Here is a 20,879-nt window from a genome sequence, read left to right on the forward strand (position 1 = left end):
ACGGAGGCTTGACCTGAGGACGTGGCCCAGGTGCACGGACACTCACCCGAAGGGAGCAGCCTACTTTCAGACAAGATGGCAAAAAAATCAACGATGGTTTCTGTTTTTTGCAAATTGAACCCCGGGGCTGTCATCAGTTCTCACTGGCGCCACGGAACGTAGTGCTAGTGACGCCAGTGCAGATTATGGTGCATTGTGGGAGCAGAAAGGACGTTCCCCAGTGAAGCGACCGATCCTATTTATGGTCTACAATCGTCTAATTGTTACCATCCGTCCAGACTGTCACCGGGAGTGGGGCCAATATGGTGTGTTTTCTGCAGGACCTGGCCATGGGCACGGATGCCGAAGGGGAGAAGATCAAGGACCCTATGAGAGCCATCGTCCCCATTCTGCTGGATGCAAATGTCAGCACTTATGACAAAATCCGCATCATCCTTCTCTACATCTTTTTGAAGAACGGTAGGAACGGCGGGCTGGAGAAGAAGGGATAGGTGCTCTCTTGGGCAAGTGAAGTGAGGGAGAGAGAGAGGACAAAGTAGGAAAGTTTAGGAGACACGGAAAGGGGTATTATTTAGTAAGGAGTTCCCAGGGGCTCTTGACATTTGGGGAGATGAAGGTAAATCAGTCGGAACTAGAATTGAATTCAAGAGTTAAGAAAGGTGAGGCGTCTATGGAAGAGGACGGGTGGGGGCAGGGAGAGCCCACTGACAGCAAAGCCAGTTTGTGAGGGCTCGTCCGCCAGGTGCTTTAACTTGCATCACGTTAGTACTCTCCACCTTTAAATAACTGATTTTTACCCACATCACAGTTGGGTTACCGTCCACTGTGCAGATGGACACGGAGACTCTTGACTTTGATGTGGGCAGGGGTGGGCAGAAATGGCTGGGAAGCAGAAGACGGATGGAAATATAGACCATGATGGGGCAGTTGCTGAAGGTCACAGCCTGGGGCAGAGTGGCTTGGGTGGAATGGAAATCCTGATTTTGTCTTCATCTTCCAGTAAAGTTGATGCGGTGAAGACTCATTTCTACTAATCCTGAGGAGGAGAAGGGGCACCATCCCCCCTCAAGCGATTGGCTCTGCTTCTGAGTGTGTGATGTGCAGTGGCTGGGTGTGGTGACAGGGGTTTTGTTCTCTTAGGCATCACTGAGGAGAACCTGAATAAACTGATCCAGCATGCCCAGATCCCCCCAGAGGACAGCGAGATCATCACCAACATGGCACACCTGGGGGTGCCCATCGTCACTGATGTAAGGGGCCAGTCTTGCATGTGGGGAGGGAGAGGCAGAAGGGAAGCTGGCATGTCTTATCTGTTCTCCCCTGAATTACTTAAGGTGGCTTAAGATACATACACTAAACATTGAGGAAGAGAAAACATAAAATCAGAGGAATAAAGGTATAGATGTAGTAAAATAGAAGTGAAACTCCCAGAACCAAGACGTGCACATCCAGGAGTTGCACAGAGTCATTAAATCTGTGTCTGAGCCAGCCCCAGCCCACGCCAGCTTCACCCCCCATGTCTTGAGGTCAGTCTGGCCGTGTCTTTGCATACCTGGGTCCAGCATCTTCTGTGAGAGCGGGAGCACAGTGCTTAGCATCAGGCGGGTTTGCCACTTGGTTTGTCACTGAGCCAGGCCAGAGCAGGGAAGCCTGACCATACAGTGCGCTCCAGAAGAGGCTGGGGGCCAGAGGACTCCAGAACTTGAGGAAGAGGCCCGAGCACTCTTTGGAGCTCTCTGCTAGGAACCTTCCCGTGCACCTGCTTCCTGTGAGGAGTCTCTCACTCAGCAGTGCTGTTAAGCTAGAGTTGCAAATGCGCTTCTTTTGGAATCTTAAAGTCAGAAACTTTGTCCCAGAGCCCAGACCTGAGACCTGTAACGGGTGGTTTGGTGTTTTTTGACCCTTGTTCAAGAGGGACCCAAATGGGAATGGAGATGGCTTACCGATGCACCCCAGACTGTTGAAGCAGAAGCAAAGACCAAGTCCTACACAAAGCTGCCTTTTCTCCTATAATCGAAAACAAAAAAATTTTTTTAACTACCAGGATTTTTTTTTTTTAATGGAGCTTCTGTGTTTGACCCGCATTTGCCATTTTCCGTGGCTTTAAAGAACCAAGTTTGCTCCACAGGGCAGATGCTGGACTTTTCCAGGAAAACCTCTCCCACTTAGCCTCTGCTAGTGCTGACTCTCTGAAGGGAGTGCTCTGGAGCGATTTCCCGAGGCCAGCAAGGTCGCCGGGGCCCAGGTGACCCGTGACTCTGTCTAATTTCGCGTGTGTTTGTATTCAGTCCACCCTGCGCCGCAGGAGCAAGCCAGAGCGGAAGGAGCGCATCAGTGAGCAGACCTACCAGCTCTCACGGTGGACTCCGATCATTAAAGACATCATGGAGGTCAGCGAGGGAGGGGTGTGAGGATGTGTGTGGGACAGCCCGGGCCCAGAGCTCTTCACTTACAGGCCCAGAGGCCTCCAGCTTCACCTGATGTGGGGTGATGGTGACAGCCTGGGGTTGTCTGTCCCTGAGGATCTGTACCCAGTCTCGGGGCTCATTTAGGCCCCATAGCCTTGTCCTGAGGGTTTAGGAAGAACAGCCCCCAGAGGCCGCTAGATGCAGATTCCCATGATCCGTATGACTTAGCCCCATAGGGTTGGTGCCGTATCCAAAGAACCAAACACATCCCAGCATCTGCAGGTCACATGAGTCACAAACACCACACTAAGGGTGCGGGTATGGAGGGGCTTTCAGCATTCACCTGAGCCAGCCCCTCCCTAAGCCTCCCTGTCAGTCAGGGACCCTGCCCTGCCAGGCATGTTTCTGCCTCTGCTCTTCTGTTCACATCCATCCCTTGCCTGCAGTGCTGTCCCCTTCCACTTCTGAGCCCTGCCTTCCCTCAAAGTCCCTGTCAGGTCTCACCGTTCGCATACACCGCCCCCGTCTGACCGCCCAGCACCACGGAGCCGCCCTGGACTCCTGTAGCATGTATCGGAGATGCGCTTTACGTATATGTATCCGCTCAGTGTTTGGAGTCAGCTCTTTATACCTTGGCCTGTGCCCTCAGCTGATGTGTCCTCTGGGCATGGCAGGTGTCTTGTATTTGTGAATGTGAGGTGTCCCTCTGCTCCTTGCCTATAGCATGAAGAAACCCTGCTTAGAATCCTGCCCCACTGGATCTCCAGGGTGGGTCTTAGAGGCACCCTGTCCAGCTCCTGCTGTCCACAGGTGGACAAGACTGGGGTCCGGACAACAAAGGGGCTTTCCCAGAATTCCTTTGTCAATCCACGCAGTCCAGGTGTTCTGCTGAATTATGAGTTAAAATAAGTATATTTTAAATATATATAGTGAGTCAGCTTCCTATTTTTAAAACCCACAAACCAAAGGATGGGTGAACATGAGACATCTAGAAACCAATTGGATTTCTTTGTAATGTAATTAAAGCCCACCCCTCTGTCTCATTCGCTCCTTTGTTCTCTGCTCCCTTTTCCTACCCCGCTCCGCAGTCCCCTGGAGAGACATGTGCGTAGGCTTCACATGGTAGCTGCTAAGAGGAGTGGAGATTTCTAGGCAGCGGGAGGTGCCTAGCTGGCATCCACCCACTAGATGATTAGACCCTTGGAAAACTGAGGATGTAAAGTCTTGTCTTGCATGAGAGACAATGCCTGTGCCGAGTTTCTACAAAACTGGTGGCAAGTGTCAGGAATTTATTAGAATGCAACATTTATAACCTCACATAGACGTAAAAGAAGAAGAAAAAAATTGGAAGGGAAGCAAGAAAAATTAATGCACTTTTTTGGTCTTATTTGTTTATTTTGAGAGAAAGAGTGAGCGCTCGCAGGGAAGAGAGAGCAGGAATCCTAAGCAGGCTCCACACTCAGCACAGAGCCCGAAGTGGGGCTTGAGCTCACGGCCATGAGATCATGACCTGAGCCGAAATCAAGAGTCGGACACTTAACCGACTGAGCCACCCAGGCGCCTCGTGTTTTGTTATTTATTTTTTATTTGGGGGAGAGCACAGGTGGGCTAGGGGCAGAGAGAAGGGGACAGAAGATCTGAAGCAGGCTCTGCGCTGACAGGCTGACAGCAGTAAGCCTGATGTGGGGCTGGAATTCATGAACTACAAGATCATGACCTGAGCTGAAGTTGGTCGTCAACCACCCACCCAGGTGCCCCTTGTTATTTTTAAGATTTATTTACTGGCGCTGCTGGTGTCTCAGTCAGTTAAGCACCCAACTCTTGGTTTCAGCTCAGGTCATGATCTCACTGTTTGTGAGCTTGAGCCCCGTGTCAGGCTCCGTGCTGGCAGTGCGGAGCCTCCTTAGGATTCTCTTTCTCCCTCTCTCTGCCCCTCCCCTGCTCATGCGTGCTCGCTCGCTCTCTCTCTCTCTCTCTCTCAAATTAAGATTAAAAAAATTTTTTTAATAGAGTTTATTTAGTAATTTCTATACCCAACATGTAACTCGAACTCACAACCCTAAAATTAAAAGTCACATGCTCTTCGGATTGAGCCAGCCAGGCGCCCCATTGCAGTTTTTGTTTGTTTGTTTGTTTTTGAACTGCAAGGTCGTTAAGGTCTTCTTCATGAGCAGACCTACGGACTTTTCTCCACGTCCATGCTGAGCACCGTGCTAGGCACCTGCAGCAGGCAGCAGGGCAAAGGAGCTCTGGTTGTTGCAGATTTGGCCATGTCGCTTTGCCAAGTGACTTGTTCCTTGAGTCATCTTGCCTTGGTTCTGTCAGCCCTTCCCAAACAAAAGGCAAGCCTAGTATCTGTCTCTTTTCTTTCCAGGACACTATTGAAGACAAACTCGATACCAAGCACTACCCGTATATCTCCACCCGCTCCTCTGCCTCCTTTAGCACCACCGCGGTCAGGTGAGTGGGAGTCCAGAGCAAGCAGGTGGGAGAAGGGGGACCGTCGCTGGGTGGTTGTCGGCCGCACGGTGGTCCTGGTATGACACAGCATCCACAAGAACCCTCCCCCGGCTTCTCGCCACAGCCAGAGCGCAGGCCTGGTGCTTGGAGCAGCCCATGAGGCCCTCCACTCTCCGGCTTCCCACTCCTCTCTGACGCATCCCTTACTCCTCCCGTTTTTCTCTCCACTTCTGCCACGCTGGCCGCCTCCTCTGCCCGTGTCAGGCACACTTCTGCCTCAGGACCTTTGCACTTGGCTTTACCCTCTGCCTCAAACGATCTGTCCCCGTACGTTTTCAGGACTTGCCTCTCATCTCCTTCAGGCCTTTAAAATCAACTGTTACTTTGCCCCGTCTTCTCTAACTATCCTGTTTTAACATCGCACTACACCAGTGTTCCTAGCAGCATTATTCATAATAGCTCAAAAGTGGAAACAACCTAAATGTCCATCAGCTGATGAATGGACAAACAGAACATGGCATACTCATACAGTGGAATATTATCCAACCAAAGGAATGAAATACTGACACGTGTTCCATGGCTGAAGCTTGGAAACGTTGCACTAAGTGCAAGAGGCCAGTCACAAAAGTCCACATGTTGTGTGATTTCATTTGTTTGAAATGTCCAGAATGGGCAAATCTGTAGAGATGGGAAGTAGATTAGTGGTTTCCAGGGACTGGGGATGGGGGTGGGGTGGGGGAATGGGAAGGGACTGCTAACGGGTATAGGGTTTCTTTTTGGGTTCTTTTTGATGAAATAGTCTAAAATTGATTGTGGTGATGGTTTGCAATTCTGCGACTATACTAATAAGCATTGAATTGTATGCCTTTTTTTCTTTTTTTAAGTTTATTTATTTGGGGCACCTGGGTGGCTCAGTCGGTTGAGTGTCCGACTTTGGCTCGGGTCATGATCTTACGATTCGTGAGTTCAAGCCCCCCACATCAGGCTCACTGCTGTCAGTGCAGAGCCAACTTCAGATCCTCTGTTCCCCTCTCTCTCTGTCCCTCCCCCACTTGCGCCCTTTCAAAAATAAATAAATATTTTTTTTAAGTTTATTTAATTATTTTGAAAGAGAGAGAGAGAGAGAGAGAGAGAGAGAGAGAGAGAGAGAATCCCAAGCAGGCTCACGTACCTGGTGACACTCAGACATTTCTCAGCTTTGAGATGTGAGTAGACAGCAATCCATACTTCTGTCCCTGGTTCTCCAACACTGTGGGTTTTCTTAGTTGCCTGTGGTGCCTTCCAGGGTCTGTTTTCAAAAGCTTTTCCTCTTGTTCCCCTCTTTGCCACGCATCTGGAAACCTTCCTGCTGTGCCCTGCGATGGCATCAGAAGGCATTTTGCCCCTGGACTCTCGTTGGCCTCCCTCATCGGTGTGGTCCAGGCTGTTCCCTGGCCCGCGGTGGCATCAGTTACTTTTCCTGAGGTGGCAACCTCAGAGCCGGGTGCTACTCGGTTTTTGTCAGCAAGAGCTTGATGTGGCTCCTGAGAACATTTCAAGGCTGAATGAACATTTGAGCTTGGAACAGGAGCGCCACTAGCTCCAAAGAGGGCATCCCGGGGCACCGGAGTAGCTGGCAGTTCCCAGGACGAACCCTCCACATGTACCTCTCTATCCCCTGCTCCTGCTGTGCCCACCCATCTTTGTCCCCCACGCCCGGCCTGCTGGCCTCACTTTTAGACCTTCCCTTGGGCCCAGGCCGGAGGTCTGTGGCACCTGTGGCGTTATGCATCCCCTCTGATGCCAGTAGAGGCCAAATGTTTATTGCCAACATTGGAGCAAAATACGAAATCCCCAGTGTTGCCCTGGCCAGGCCGGTGACGATGGCACGCTGTCAGATGATTCTCTCTGTGTTGGCCCACGTGCGCCCCTGGCACCTTCAGGATTTTGGAAAGTGACTTTAATGCTGTCGTAGTCAGGGAGAAGGGCAGAGATTTCGCTAGAGACTTGGCCTCCTTGTTTTGCTTTGATTTTTGTTTTCTTTTCCCCATTTTCTTAACCTGGAAGCAACCCAGTTCTCATTGTTCCTGAGGACAAGGTGAAGACCTACTAACAGAAGCCCAGGGGCAGAGGAGACACCTTTGGGAACTGTCCCACCACCGAAATGCCTGTCTTTCAGGGGGCAGCTCAGTGTCACGTCTTCTGGGAAGACTTTTCCAATGATGCCCAGATGACGCTAGAAGGCGTGCATGTCCCTGTGGCACCGAGCCCCTCCATCGCAGCACGATCCTGACCTTCCTTCTCCCCGCCCACCCCAGTTAAACCGCGAGCTCTCGGTGGGCATGGCTGAATCTCGCCGAGGGTTGGCACCTTGGTGCTGGGGGAGGCCCTGGTCAGGTGAGGTGCTCGCTGCGTGAATCAGGGTGTACCAGCCTGAAGACGGGCCTTGACTCCATCGTCACCGCTCACTGCCAGCAGAGTGTCCCAGACAAGCCTAGAAACCTGTACGCTGGAGGGCGGAAGCTGACGACCATCACGAGGGGCAAAGCTGTGGAAGGTGACACGTCACGCTTGAAAGCTGACTTGAGCCTGCCTGTCACCTACATGCTTCCAAGAGAGTGACAAGGTCACAGCATGGGTAGCCCAAGCACTTGATAATTTGCACAGCAGTTCAGTTCAACCAACACTTACTACTACTCTGTTTTGGTCACTGGTGTACAGAGCGAATGTGTAAACAAGTCATTGAGGTATGAAGTGATAAGTCCTCTGAGTGCAGATAAACGTAATTAATCTCTCTCTCTCTCTCTCTCTCTCTCTGTCTTCCCCCTTCCTCCCCCTCCCCCCCCCCCCCCCCCCAGCGCCCGCTATGGGCACTGGCATAAGAATAAGGCCCCAGGGGAGTACCGCAGTGGTCCCCGCCTCATTATTTTCATCCTTGGGGGCGTGAGCCTGAACGAGATGCGTTGTGCTTATGAGGTGACCCAAGCCAATGGAAAGTGGGAAGTGCTAATAGGTGAGTGGGGGCATGTGTTCTAGAGGGAAGGGGCTGCTTCATCGCACTTCGATCCATTCCATGCTTTGGTGTTTCATTCTGTCTTCACTTCTCCATTGCCCCTGCAAAACATAGTCTCTAGACACGTTCGGGGACGGCAGCAAAGGGGCGGAGGGTTCTTTCCTCGTGTCTGCACTGTGTCTCATGGTGAGAGGCAGCTGCAAGCGGTGGGAAGTGCCTGATCACAGACACCGACAGACCCAGGCTCCCATTCTTGCTCGGCCACTGCCGAGTGGGTTACCTTGAGCAAGCACCCCACCTCTCCATGCTGCGATTTCCTTACCCAGCCAAATGGGGTTGTGAATACCCGCTTACAGCTTTGTACTAGGCCCAAGGTGGGACTTGTCTCTTTGCTGGCATTGGGCCTCCTGTTCAGAAGACGCTCAGTGAATGGAAGGTAAATTATCGCCCCCTCCTTTACCTGTCAGTTGCAGATAGACACAGTGTGTGGGCAGATACTGCCCGAAACACACGGGCCTGACTCCTGGACTCTGCTGAGGGTTCCCCATCAATTCCGGTTCCTACGACTCCTAGGTCTGCCATGTACCCTTTCTGGTATTTCCTGCTGGTTTTCCAGAAGAAAGGAAGCAACTCGTTAGACCTGACTTAATGCAGCGGAAGATTTTATACCTTTTACCTGCCTGTAGGAGCTTCCAGTTTCTAGGGCTGGAAGGGGAAGAGTGAGCTGAGGAGAATCACGCTTTCTCCAGACGCCTTCCTTTTGCCCCGTCTTGCCCTTAACAAAATGGATTTGCACCTGCCTGGGGCTGCCTCTTGACATTGACTGACCCAAGGTTATGAGCACGTACTGCCCTGGCCTTTCCCCTGATGTCTAGAAGATGTGTCAGTTTTACACCCCTACTTCGGGGTGACCAAATTCCAGTGTGCCCGGCGCTCTCAGAGTGAGCAGGTCCTGCAGACCAGTCCACGTGGCCATTCCTGGTTGTGTCAAGATGGGCCTGTTACTGTCAACCCCCTTTCTAGATACCACACCATTCAGTGGAGAGATTGGATATCCTCTCCCTCCCCTCCCCACTCCCTGGAGCTTCCCCGGCGGGTCACCCTTTCTCCCCGTATCGTTTTTTCCTTTTTGTTACATAGACGCCGGGATACAGCTCTCTCTGTCCCCTGCTCGTGTGTACGTTGCATGCACGTGTCGGAGAACTCTCAGCTCAAACACAGCTTTGCGGGGCCGAAGCTGTCACAGCCAGGCTTTGGTGTAAATTTCCCTCTTCAGCTTTGGTCCTGACTTGCAGTTCCCTGTTGGGGGGTGGAACCCTGGGGCGATAACGGTGCCCGTGCAGATCCACGGAGGGGCCTTGCGCAGACAGCTGACGTCCGCAGTGTGGCCTCGCCTGCTTGGTGCATGCCGGCTGTCCTTGCGGCCTGTGTGCGTGTGCACGTGCGCGTGCTCGCGTCTTGCTTTCTCATACCTCATTGGCTGCATAAAACGTAGGCCTAACTTGGCATGTTCCTGTAACGTACCTTTGTTCAAGCAGTCAGCTGGCCTCTGTTCTCCCGCAGGTTCTACTCACATTCTTACTCCCACCAAATTTCTCATGGACCTGAGACACCCCGACTTCAGGGAGGCCTCTAGGGTATCTTTTGAGGATCAGGCTCCAACAATGGAGTGAGAGCCAAAGAAACAAAGTAAAAGCAGCTTATTACAGAAAAGAAACTCTTCCACTCTGAAGGGTTTTCTTTGATTATTCCGTCACTCTTTTTCTTTATTTTTCCCTTTTCAGTTTATTTATTTGATTTCTTTTCAACAAGAAAATGCTTGCAGTTCTTAACACCGATTGAAAATGTGTCCGATGCTGCCTTCACAGACCCTGCCGCGAGAGCCTCTGGGCCCCGGCCTGCCAGCTCACTCGTGCCCTGGGTCACCTGCTGTTCAGTCAGGCAGTGCAGCCCCCTGGGTTGTAAACCAAAAATGATCATGACTGCTATGACCAGTCCTTCGGAGGGACTGGAAGCCGAGGGATGCCGGAGGCACGGCACGCAGGCCTACCGGCCCGGGGTGTATCTGTGGGCACCAGGCAGGGAACGCGTAGCGTCCCGCTTGTGACATGGTGTGGGAAGTTGTGAGTGAGGCCAGTAGGCGTTCAAGGGACTGTCCTGTCCAAGAAGGCAGAACTCCAGTGGAGAGATCCATGGGCACCTGATCGTGGGGAAGGCTCATCGGAGTGCGTCAGGATAGACTCCGTGTCAGTGGTAGTTAGACGCGTAAATTCCTTTTTTCCGGGGCAGGCACTCGTCCCAGGGAACTGTTGCTAAGGGGTGACAGGGTCACGAGCCACCACGTACTTGATGAACTCCAGCCACCAGTGGAAATCTCGTGTCTCGTGTTCATCTGGGGAAGATGGCCCTTCGTAGTCATTTACTCTCTCAGTAGTTGCTTTTATTTTCATTCTCCTGTGGGTATTTTTCCAGGGTGGAGTTATCACACCCCTCTCTCTCACTGAAGTCTGTTAGTGAGATCTGAGAACCTTTGGGTAAAAATCTGTTCTTAACACGGTGTGCTGTTCGAAAGAGCGTCTTCTCTCTCCCACCACGCTTGTGCCTTTACCTGTTACCCAGGAACCGGCATCTGTCTGGTGGACTATCCAGACTTTCTTCTCATCCTCATCCCTTCCCCTCTCTTGCCGTCCCTCGTATGTCCCGGGAACCTCCTGTGAAGTGTTAAGCGGCAGACGCATACTGAAGAAGTCCATTGTAGCATTAGTTATTCTGTAGTTTCCTCACACAGCCTGTGAGGAGGCCACAGTCTGCGCACCTGCCCTCATGTACTTCACCGACGACGTCCCTGCCCCTCTCCCGCCCAGACTGACATGTGGCCTGGTGAGTCAGAGAGCATGAGTCACCTGGAGCAGTCGGGAGGCCTAGACTCTTGCCCCGGTCCTGCCAGGAGCACGCGTGGGACTGCAGGAGGTCCTGCCCCCGCCCCCCAACCAGGGCACAGAACGCAGAATGTGGGGAGGCTGGGTCCTGGATCGCAGGGCCCCAGGTCCTGAGCTCTGACCATCTAATTCAGCAACTCGGATCGGGTGCCTCAGCGCTTGCGGTCCTGCCCTCGTGCACCCGTGCTCTCTGGTACACCTCAGGGGACTGGGCTGTCAGAGCCATGACCGGGGCGGGGCGGGGGGAGGGGCACTGGAAGCGTGCTTGTTTGTATAAAGAGAACGTGCTCCATCCAAAACGGGACTCGCTCTAAAGGTCGGGACAGGCAACTGTGCGCTTTGTCTCCTCTCCTTCCTGTGGCCGAGAGACGGCTCCCCCGGGGCACTGGTGAGGGGAGAAGCAGCACGTGGGTCACCTGCACGGTGCGGGGCGGGCTGGCCGTGGCCCTGCGCTGCCTCCCTCTAGACAGTGCCGCCAGTGGGTGGTGGATAAAAGCAATTGTGAAGAACACAGCCATCGTTTAGAAGCACCTTGGTTGCTTGGCAGTCAGACATCTGGTTCTGTGTGCAGATGGCAGGGAGGTGATCGGTATTTGCTGCAGGATGTATTTTCAGACTTACGGAAGGAAAGATGTTCAGTCCAGGCTTTGGTGGTGGCAGACCACTTGCAGGGTCTGAAAGACCTGCAAACCCAGAGCCCGGGGGCTCCAGCTAGGATTCACTCTGCGATCCCCTGCCTCAGAAGCAGCCTGTCCTTTGCAGGCTGGTGTTCTTTGTTTTGTGCTCAGTCAGCATAGGTTCTCGGCTGCCATCTGAGCAAAGAACACAAATACTCGAGTTGTGTACTCGTGGCTTCTGAAATGCTTTTTGGGGCAGTGTCGTGTTTTAGAGAGTTCCTTTAGGAAAAAGCAAGGCACGGAGCCCTAATCCCAGGGAGGTCAGAAGACAGATGAAAATCTGACTTGCCTCCTTCTGTTGTGATTGTCCGGTGACCAGAGACTAGGACAGTGCGGGCCGGGAGCAGGACGGGTCGTCTCCGGCCAGAGTCGATGTCTGCAGTTGTCTGCAGCAACTTAGCTTCTAGGAGATGAGTTTTCCTGCTCGGCAGTGAACGAGAGCATCCCTTGCCGGCTCCCCGCGTGGGTGCCAGTGCCCACTGATCCTCCGGCCCCTCTCTCCCCCAGGTGCCGGGTGAAGGGGGCCGGCTGGGCAGCCGGAGTGCACAGGTGTCCCCAAGCCTCCCTTCCATTGCATTAACCAGTCGCCTCCATGTTGTCCAGAAGTGAAGTCTTTGCTTTAGGTTCTCACCCCAAGCTCTGGGGGAGGGTTGTGTTAAAAGTACCAGCCTTGAGGGAATGTCCAAGAGGCTATTGGGAGCCGGTGGAAGAGCCATACACAGCACTTGCACTTCAGAAAAAGGGTTTGTTTTTTTTTATATTAAATATTTCACTTTATTCCCAATTGGAGTCAGACAAGTCTCATGTTTCAGTGGGACTCAGATTTGAATCTGTACCCAGAACCAACCCATTGCCCAGCTGCTATTTGAGCACTCACTTGCATGTCCCCTCCTGTGGCCGGGTGCCCAGAAGCGAGACCGACGGCATGACGTCTGGGCCCGGCCGTGCCACCAAAGGGCTGCGAACGTGCCCCCTGCCGCTCTGGGCTTCATTCTCCCACCTTCAGGACGTGGGCTGGCCAGGAGCGTGTTTCCAAAACCTGGCAGATCAGCAGACTCTCCTGGGTTGCTCTTGAATGTACTCCCTCCCTGGTGCCCGCCCCACCCCCACCCCCCCCGGGTCTTCGGAGTCCGTAGGTCTGTGTTGGCCAAACCCAGGGATGCCTAGACCAGCTGACCTGATTTTCAGATTCTGTCAGAGAGGAAGGATTTTGTCCAGGCAGAGCTCTGGCCCACAGCTTTGACAGCCCTTTGGGTGACTTTGTTTTTGGAGACACCCACTCACATTTCTCAGTCTTGCAATCATGTAGCATAAGAGGGATGGACCCTCCGTTGCGGTTCTGGAGGACCGACGTGGGCCGCCCCCGTGGGTTCTAAATGTGGGTTTGCGATATGTGTATCCCAAACGCGCCCAGCTCCGTTCGCGGTATTTGTGGTGGTGAAAACCTTGACCAGGACATTAAAACAGTACAGATGACTCAGTGGCAAGAATTGGCTCTCAGGGGATTCGGATCAACAACAGCTGGTCTGAATCCTTTAAAGACACCCAGTGAGTTAGGGTCCAGGAGTTCCTGAGCCTGTTGCAAAGATACTTGGCCCTGGAAGTTTTCTTCTTTCAGTCAGACTGGGACCACCAGATGGTCAGCCGTCAGGTGACAGATATTCTAGAGCATGGATTCCTTGATCTCTTTTTGGCCTCCCTCAGACCGTGGATTTGCCTGCAAGCAGGGGTCAGGAGCAGCTTGGGGTGGGTATCTGCTCAGAGGCTCCCTTTTGATTTTTCCTCTCAGTCGAGTCTACTGTCTCATTTCCTGGAACTCAGCTGGATGGCTGCGGGAGGGCATTAGGGACGGTTTCTCCGGCGTGTTGCCTTTACCTGGAAAGCCCCCAAATTGATTCTGCACAGAGTACCCAGCTGTCTTCCCGGGTGTAGATGCGCAGGCTGCATGGAATTGAGGTTGGGAAGGCCCTCATTCTGGCAGTGGTTCACTGTTCAGAATTTGGCAACTGTTTTCTCATTTGGGGAGTAGTCTTTGACCTTATTTTAGGACCAGTAGGAAGATCAGTGAGGTCAGAGAAATGAGTGTACCTTGGGGGAAGGTGGTCCTGTAAAAATGCCCAGGGACATACTGCTGAAGGCCGCGTGGCCTTTGCTGAAGGAGCCTCGGGTCTGCAGAGCAATGGGTTGGCTTTAGAGCGCAGGGGCTGGTGGAGGCTATAAGCTCAGCACCTCTGGGAAGTAGCCGCGGACTGGTTCCCCAGGACAGTGACAGGGTGACTAGAGCTTGAACGCTGGAGGCCAGGAGGTTGGAAGAAGCGAAGCCTCTCATGCTAGAGAGGGCTTCACAAGCTTTCTGCCGGTCCAGACTTGACCCGGAAGGTTCAAGGCCTGCAGTCCCAGCAGTCACGCGTCAGCTGAGCACACAGTGGTCAAAGGCATAGGGACCCTGGTATTCGGAATCACCCCCGACAAGCCAGCCAAAGCCTTCTTTTGCCTACCGTCAGGGTGGCAGTCTGGCACCCTGGTGGTTTCTGTCCCCATTCCCTCGCCTGCACCTCCAGGGAGGCACATTTTCAAGTACGGATCTCTTTTGTTCAGTTCTTCTCTCCCACCGGGACCTCTTTCTTTGAAGCCCACTGCTGCATGTGTACAGGCCTCATGTTCACGCACCAGTCACTTCTGTTCTGTTTGAGTAAAGTCCATGTCCAAACCACACGGTCCATGCATCTTTTTTTACTGCACTTATTAGATTCTCTCTCTCTCTCTCTCTCTCTGTCTCCCTCCTTATGAAAAAGGACTTCATTTATTTTTTAATTTTTTTTTTTAATTTTTGCAGTAGAAGTATATCTAATTCCATTAGCTTAAATTTTTTGCAAGCATTTCTAATCTCTTACAATGTGCGGTCTCTGCAAGGTAAGGCCTCAGGTACCCTGGCCCTTTCCCTTTCACACCTGAGGTCCCGCCCATCAGGGCAGCACCAGCCGGCTGGCTCCCAGAGGTCAGTGGCTTCCCCAGGGTGCCCTGCCCATCACTTCCTCCCTAGCAGGCGCCATCCTTTCCATACACAGCCCCCTACCGACCCCACCCCCTCCCCAGCCTTCCCCTGCCATATGGTTTGGAATTTCTCTCCCCGGCTGGCTTCGCCTCGAGTGCAAGAGAGAATCAGAAACGCAGCTGCCCCGTCCCCTGGCAGATGGCACTGAGCCCAGATGGAGAGGCGGGCGGGCTCCTTCCTTGGTACAGCCTGGGACCATGCCTAAGTCAGAGGATGTGTTTTGTTTATCCACGGTCCCCAGGTGCCTCCCAGGCCTATTGTGATGTGGACCCAGCACCCGATCCCCACCCCCCTCCCTGCTTCCACTAGACCCAGACCAGGGTGGGGGCGGGGGAACAGATGCAGATCTGGGAACTGAAGGGCAGGAAAGGAAATGCGGTAGAGCCTGGAGCCAGCAAGCTCACTGTCTTTTCTGCCCCCCAGGATCCACGCACATTCTCACCCCACAGAAACTGCTGGACACGCTGAAGAAACTGAATAAAACAGATGAAGAAATAAGCAGTTAAACAAATAAGCCACCCCTCCAAAAAACGAACCCTATTCCCACAGTGCTCCGCAGCCCCTGCTGCTGCCCGCCTCGGTTACTTTGCTGACCCTGTCCCTCCACTGCCTCCCCCAGCTCTGCACGCCCTGGACGGCACTGTCGCCGCTGCGTTCTCGTGTTTAACGATGCCCTCTTCTTGTGTGAAACAAAAGAAAATAATGCATTGTGTTTTTTAAAAAGAGTATCCTCTATATGTGTCCTAAGGGGAGAAGTTCCTGTGTAAGGGACATACTGCTGGAGAAGTTGTGGAACTGTCTAGAATGAGTGGACACCTTCTCCCCATTACTATGATCCCCTGACCTTGTACATAGCCCAGTGTGACATGCGCAGATTGCTTGAGTATGGGAAGGTAGACGTTTGGGTGTTTTACAAAATCTCTTTTGGGTTGTTCCTGTTCTTTTCGGGAATCCCAGAGATGTCTGTTCCTGGAGTATTTCAAACTGAGGATTAATCTGTGGTCTCCACGCCAGTCCTTATCTACCCCTCAGCCTGCTCTCGTCCAGATACGCTTGGCGGTGAATATCAGGTGACATCGTGTGAGGTCCGAGCTGGAAGTGACTGACCTCTTTGGCTTCCCCGGTGGCTCGTCCTCCCCAGGGGCTGTGGGAGGGGCTGGAGGTCCGTGAAGTCAGGCTGGGTGCTGGCTGGCGTGCGGCCTGTCACCGCTCCTTCCCTGGCCCGCGTCCACAGCGCTGTGATCCCAAGGGAAGTAGTCTTGGGGCCTGAGTCACAGGGCCCCAGCAATCGAGGAGCAAGCTCCCGCCAGGACCTTTGTCTCTTGGAGAAGCAGTTAGGCTGGGGTTTTTGGCCAGACCTTTCCTTTCCCGGGCACCACCACCCCTACCGAACCTCTGTTTCTCAGTGGGGTCAGCATGGATGGTGCTCGAGGGCCAGGAACGGACGAGGATGGGATGGGTACTGCAGGCTCCTGGGCAGAGGGCCCTTTCTTGCAGAGAAGGGTCTGCGCACCTAAGACTTCAAACCGCCAGGAGAACAGCCTGTTGAATTTATGCAGACTCTGTTCAGATTATCCTCAGTTTAAGATACTTCATGATACTTTATTTTGTGTAGCGTGGGGTCATTTGTCGTCGTGGTTGTAAGAGAAAATGATCATTTTATTCTCTGTATAACACTTAGCTCTAGAGCAAAAATGAAAGAAGCAAATGCAGAAAGGGTGTCTCGTCATCCTCTAGACTCAGCAGCAACTCCGTTCTCCGATGGTGAGCGCACCACGTGTGCTGCTGCTGTGGTCATGAAATACAATGACAGTGGAAGTCACAAAAATGTCCCCTGCCCAGCCCCCCCGCTGCCCTTTAACCCCTGCCAACCGTGTGCATATTACTGTCTCGTGATGTCCTTGCAGACGTGGTGAGTGCTAGTTCCACGCGGCCGCCCGCTTTCCTTTCAGAGCGCGCTCCTCGCCCTCCCCGTTGGATGCTTTGTGGTGTTTTCTCAAGGCTTTGAAATCTCCCCTGCTCACTCGCATTAGTTTTCAGGCCTCTTCTGTCTCCCTTCTCCCCCTTAAGATACCTTGTTTCCTTAGGACAGAACTGTAGGTGCTCGCACTGGTTCGTCTCCTGCTGTCCCTGCTTGTTCTGTCCCCTCCCCTTGACCAGACAGGGCCCACAGTTCGGGGCCTTGTTTGTCAAACATGTTGGGTTCCTTTCTCTGTTATTTATATAAAAATAATTTATCAAAAGAATATTTTAAAAAAGCTAGTCTGTCTTGAAACTTGTTTACCTTGAAATTATCAGAATCTCAGTGTTGGAAAGTATTGAAGCACAAACATGTATCATCTCTGTACCGTTCTGTACTAAAGCACTCGAGTCTAATAAATAAATCGATCCGCACCCATTCATGGTGTCCGGGGTGTCTCCTGGCTTGGTTTCACTTTGGGGAGTCGAAGGAGAAAGGCTTCTGCCGTGGTCCGTTGCAGATGAGACCGCCACCCCGGCTGTGGCCCGAAGTCTTCTGGATCCCCGGTCAGCATCACTCGTAGTAAGATCTGTAACAGCTGGGGCGCCTGGTGGCTCAGTCGGTTAAGCATCTGACCTCGGCTCAGGTCAGGATCTCACAGTTCACGAATTTGAGGCCCGCGTCGAGTTCTCTGCTGTCAGCACAGAGCCCACTTTGGATCCTCTGTCCCCCTCTCTGCCCCTCTCCCACTTGTGCTGGCTCTCTCAAAAATAAACATTAAAAAAAAGAAGATCTGTAACTGTCTCACATTTTAGGACAGTCCACGAAGCTTGTCTTGGGCCCCGGGCAGCAACAGGACTCAGCTTGTGGCCAAGGGAGCTCTTCCTTGTCTTCTCTCTCCTTACCTGGAGTGTCTCTCTAGCTCGGAGACTGTAGCTCCGAGACTGCAGGCCTCCATCTTGCAGATGCTGCCTGCTCACCGGCAGTGTATTTAGGGCGTGCGAGGAGGTCAATTTATCAACCTTCCCCTTCTCCTCTCTTCCTGCTGCCACACCCCCTGGCCTCATGAGCTCTCCCAATCGGATGGGGGTGTGTGTCCTGCTGCTCTGGAAGCCGGTTCAGAACCCCGGGCAGACGGAGATGGGTTTGGCCCAGCGTGGGGAGTAGACCCTTGAGTTAGGGTTGGGGTCACACCGGAAACTTGCTGGCATAGGAGGCACAGGGGAGTGGGATTCTTTAGGAACTTCTGATTCGAGTCTTTGGTCCCCAGTGACCGCCTCATTCAAATCCTGATCTTCAAGGCATGAAGACTCCTAACAACTGGAGGCCAGTTGGTGGAAGTTCTACCTCCTCGACCCAGCTGGGTGCTGGTGAGACTTGCCTGATAGGTAATGATGCCAGTGACCATTTACTGAGTTCCTGCTCCGCGCCAGACCCCTCACGTACTGTGTCTCTTGGGTGAGCCCCCTCCCAGTTTTACAGGCGAGGAAGCCGTGGCCAAGAGCGATGCAGTTAACCCACAAAGCCCACTCCAGCTGGGGGGCATCAGACACTCACCGTCTTAGGGCGGCAGTTGCTGCCCCAGTAACCAAACCCTGGAATGAGATCCAAGATCAGAATGTTTAAATTCTAAATTGTTCTGGGGGCACCTGGGTGGCTTAGTCGCTTGTGTGTCCGACTGTGGCTAGGGTCATGATCTCATGGTTTGTTGAGTTGGAGCCCCACATCAGGCTCTGTGCTGACAGTGCAGAGCCTGCCTGGGATATTCTCTCTCTCTCTCTCTCCTCTCTCTCTCTTAAAATAATAAACTCAAATAAATAATTCTAAATTGTTCTAAACTGAGTTTACGTTAAAACAAAGTGAATGCTGTTGGCTCCTTCCTTCCAGGGCTACGCATACCCTCCAGGCCCATAGTAGTGGCTTGTTAGTCTCTTCCTGATTGTTTCTGACCTGCTCTGACCCAGGGTTTCTGCCACCTGTCTCCATTCCACCGCCCCCCCCTCCCCCGCACCGAGGCAGAGACCTGGCCCATTTTATGCTCCTGGCAAGAGTCCTGGTTCTTTTGTGTTTACACAGCACAGATGGAGCCTGTGGGCCGCTCCTCCAAAAAGTCTCCAGTGGTGTTAAATATTCTTGGAGGGACGGGCGGTTCTGAAACCAAAGCAGACGATGCTGAACCAGTAACTGAGCAATCCTAAACCAAGACAGGTCAAGCGCTGTAGCCGGTCACTCTGCCTTTCCAGGGGGCCAGGTCTAGGCTGGGTGGGGGTGGGAGGGGGGGGGTCTCAACCAGGCCCTGTCAAGGGGCCTGTACACCCATCTCAGTGTGATACCAGGCGTTCACTCCTAAGAGACAGAGTGGCAGAGGAACTAGGAGCAAAGACCTCGGCCTCGGGCAGGCCTGGGTAGAATCCACTGCCAGTCTTGTCCTACGGGACCCTGATGAGGGACTTTGCCCCTCCTGCGAGGGACACCTGTGGACGGGTGATGCTGGGCTGGCCCATGGTAAGTACAAGCAGCACTCGATCGGTGCTGATGGTGCTGCTGCTGATCCCCAGCCATGTCTGCGGGGAGAAGAATAAACATGCCCATGCACTAGCGGGGGAAGCATAGGTCCGTCAGCTAGAGAAGGGGTAAACTGCGGCTACTCTGGCAGTTACAGATGGGTGCCCTACACCTGTCCACATGAATAAATCTCCAGAACGGTGTCGAGTGAAAAGATGAAGTTCCAGAAGGACACATACGAATGATGCATCTATGTAAGGTTTTAAAACTGCATAGAGAGCTACATAATGCTATGGATACGTATGTTGTCAATGTGCAAATGCTTGCACGAGAATGATAAATCAACCAAAATTAGGGGGTCTCCTGGGTGGCTCAGTTGGTTAAGCGTCCGACTCTTGATTTCTGCTCAGATCACGATCTCCCGGTTCTCTGAGTTCAAGCCCCGTGTCAGGCTCTGCGCTGATGGTGTGGAGCATGCTTGGGATTCTCCGTGTCCATCTCTCTGCCCCTCTTACCCCTCAATCCCGCTTGAGCTCTCTCTGTGTCTCTCAAAAAATAAATAGGGGCACCTGGGTGGCTCAGTCGGTTGAGCGTCCAACTTCGGCTCAGGTCATGATCTCGCGGTTTGTGGGTTTGACCCCCCGCATCGGGCTCTATGCTGACAGCTCGGAGCCTGGACCCTGCTTCGGATTCTGTGTCTCCTTCTCTCTCTGTCCCTCCCCCCGCCTTGTGCTCTCTATCAAAAATAAAATGTAAAATAAATAGTTTTTAAAAATTAGGATGGTGGCTACCCATGAGGCAGAGGATGGTTACTGTGGTGTTAACCTTATATCCGCAATCACAAAAGGAATCAGTGGTTTAAACTAGTGCTTTACTGAATCAAAAAATATATAGGTAATAATTCTAACTGTAGCTAATAAGTATTGAGCAATTATTATGGCAGGCATGAGTGTTTTCTATCTATTTTGCTGAATCTTCTCAATTCTAGGAGCTAGATGTCATTATTAACCCCACTGACAGATGGGGAAGCAAATCTTGAGCAAACCTCAAGATCATGACCTGAGCCAAAGTCAGATGCTTTGCCGACTGAGCCACCCAGGCGCCCCCAAATGGTTGTTTTCTGAAGCCACTCCTCTTAATTGCTCTCTACCGAGATCTCCATTGGTTTGGACGACGCCCTTACACACGGGAGTTTTTGAAGTTCTGATACAAATAAAGTCAGCTCCCCGGGGCAGAACCGTGGAGCTCCTTGTCCTTCCCTGCCCGTTTTTCCCCAGAGCAGGACCCATGAACCACTGCACCCAAGCTGGGAGCCAGACCTACTTTTCCTGGAGTGACCGTGCTCTACAAGTGAGAACTAGGAGGTGGCAGCCCCTGGTCTTCTCAGCTTGCTCCCGCGGGTGGAGAACCCCCACCCTATGGGCCAACCGCGGTGGGGGCCATCAAGGTCCAAGTATTCCCAGCTTGCCACCGCCTGGACTAAGCTTCCACCTTGCAAGTGGGCCCGTGTGGGAAGTCTTGTCTGCTGCACCTGCTTGAAACGAGATTTTGCCACATAGGACCGGAGAGGAGGATGAGAAAGGCCAGCAGCCTGCCCTTCCCAGGATGAAGCTGTGGCCCCAGACTAGGAGCTGGAGGGTAAGGATGCCCCCACTTGCTCAGAACGGTGCACCCCAGCTTAAACATCTATAACACAGAACCGAGGATGGGGAGTGGATGCGTTTTTTTGTTTTGGGTGTTTTTTTTTTTTTTTTTTTGACACCAAATACATGTCACTTTTCTACACCATTTCTCCAAATCTCCAACACCAACTGGGGTGTCCAATGGCTCAAGTCATTTCTGACACCAACTACTCAGTGCAGACCCCATAGGTCAAGGGCTCA

At 52.7% G+C, this 20,879-nt stretch overlaps 1 protein-coding gene across 2 annotated transcripts in view; it reads left to right on the forward strand.

Annotated features, from left to right (window-relative positions):
* STXBP1 (syntaxin binding protein 1) overlaps positions 1-16,385 on the forward strand; it is a 73,525-nt gene extending 57,140 nt beyond the window's left edge. For both annotated transcript variants that reach the window (XM_042964043.1, XM_042964044.1), the window contains exons 14-19: positions 321-459; positions 1,141-1,250; positions 2,289-2,390; positions 4,783-4,868; positions 7,706-7,860; positions 14,955-16,385. In XM_042964043.1, coding sequence (XP_042819977.1) covers positions 321-459; positions 1,141-1,250; positions 2,289-2,390; positions 4,783-4,868; positions 7,706-7,860; positions 14,955-15,037 — 675 coding nt within the window. In that variant the 3' untranslated portion in view covers positions 15,038-16,385. The remainder of the gene's footprint in view (positions 1-320; positions 460-1,140; positions 1,251-2,288; positions 2,391-4,782; positions 4,869-7,705; positions 7,861-14,954) is intronic.
* The last annotated feature ends 4,494 nt before the right edge of the window (positions 16,386-20,879 follow it).

This window comes from Panthera tigris, chromosome D4 (assembly GCF_018350195.1).
Source record: "Panthera tigris isolate Pti1 chromosome D4, P.tigris_Pti1_mat1.1, whole genome shotgun sequence".
Classification (NCBI taxonomy): Eukaryota; Metazoa; Chordata; class Mammalia; order Carnivora; family Felidae; genus Panthera; species Panthera tigris.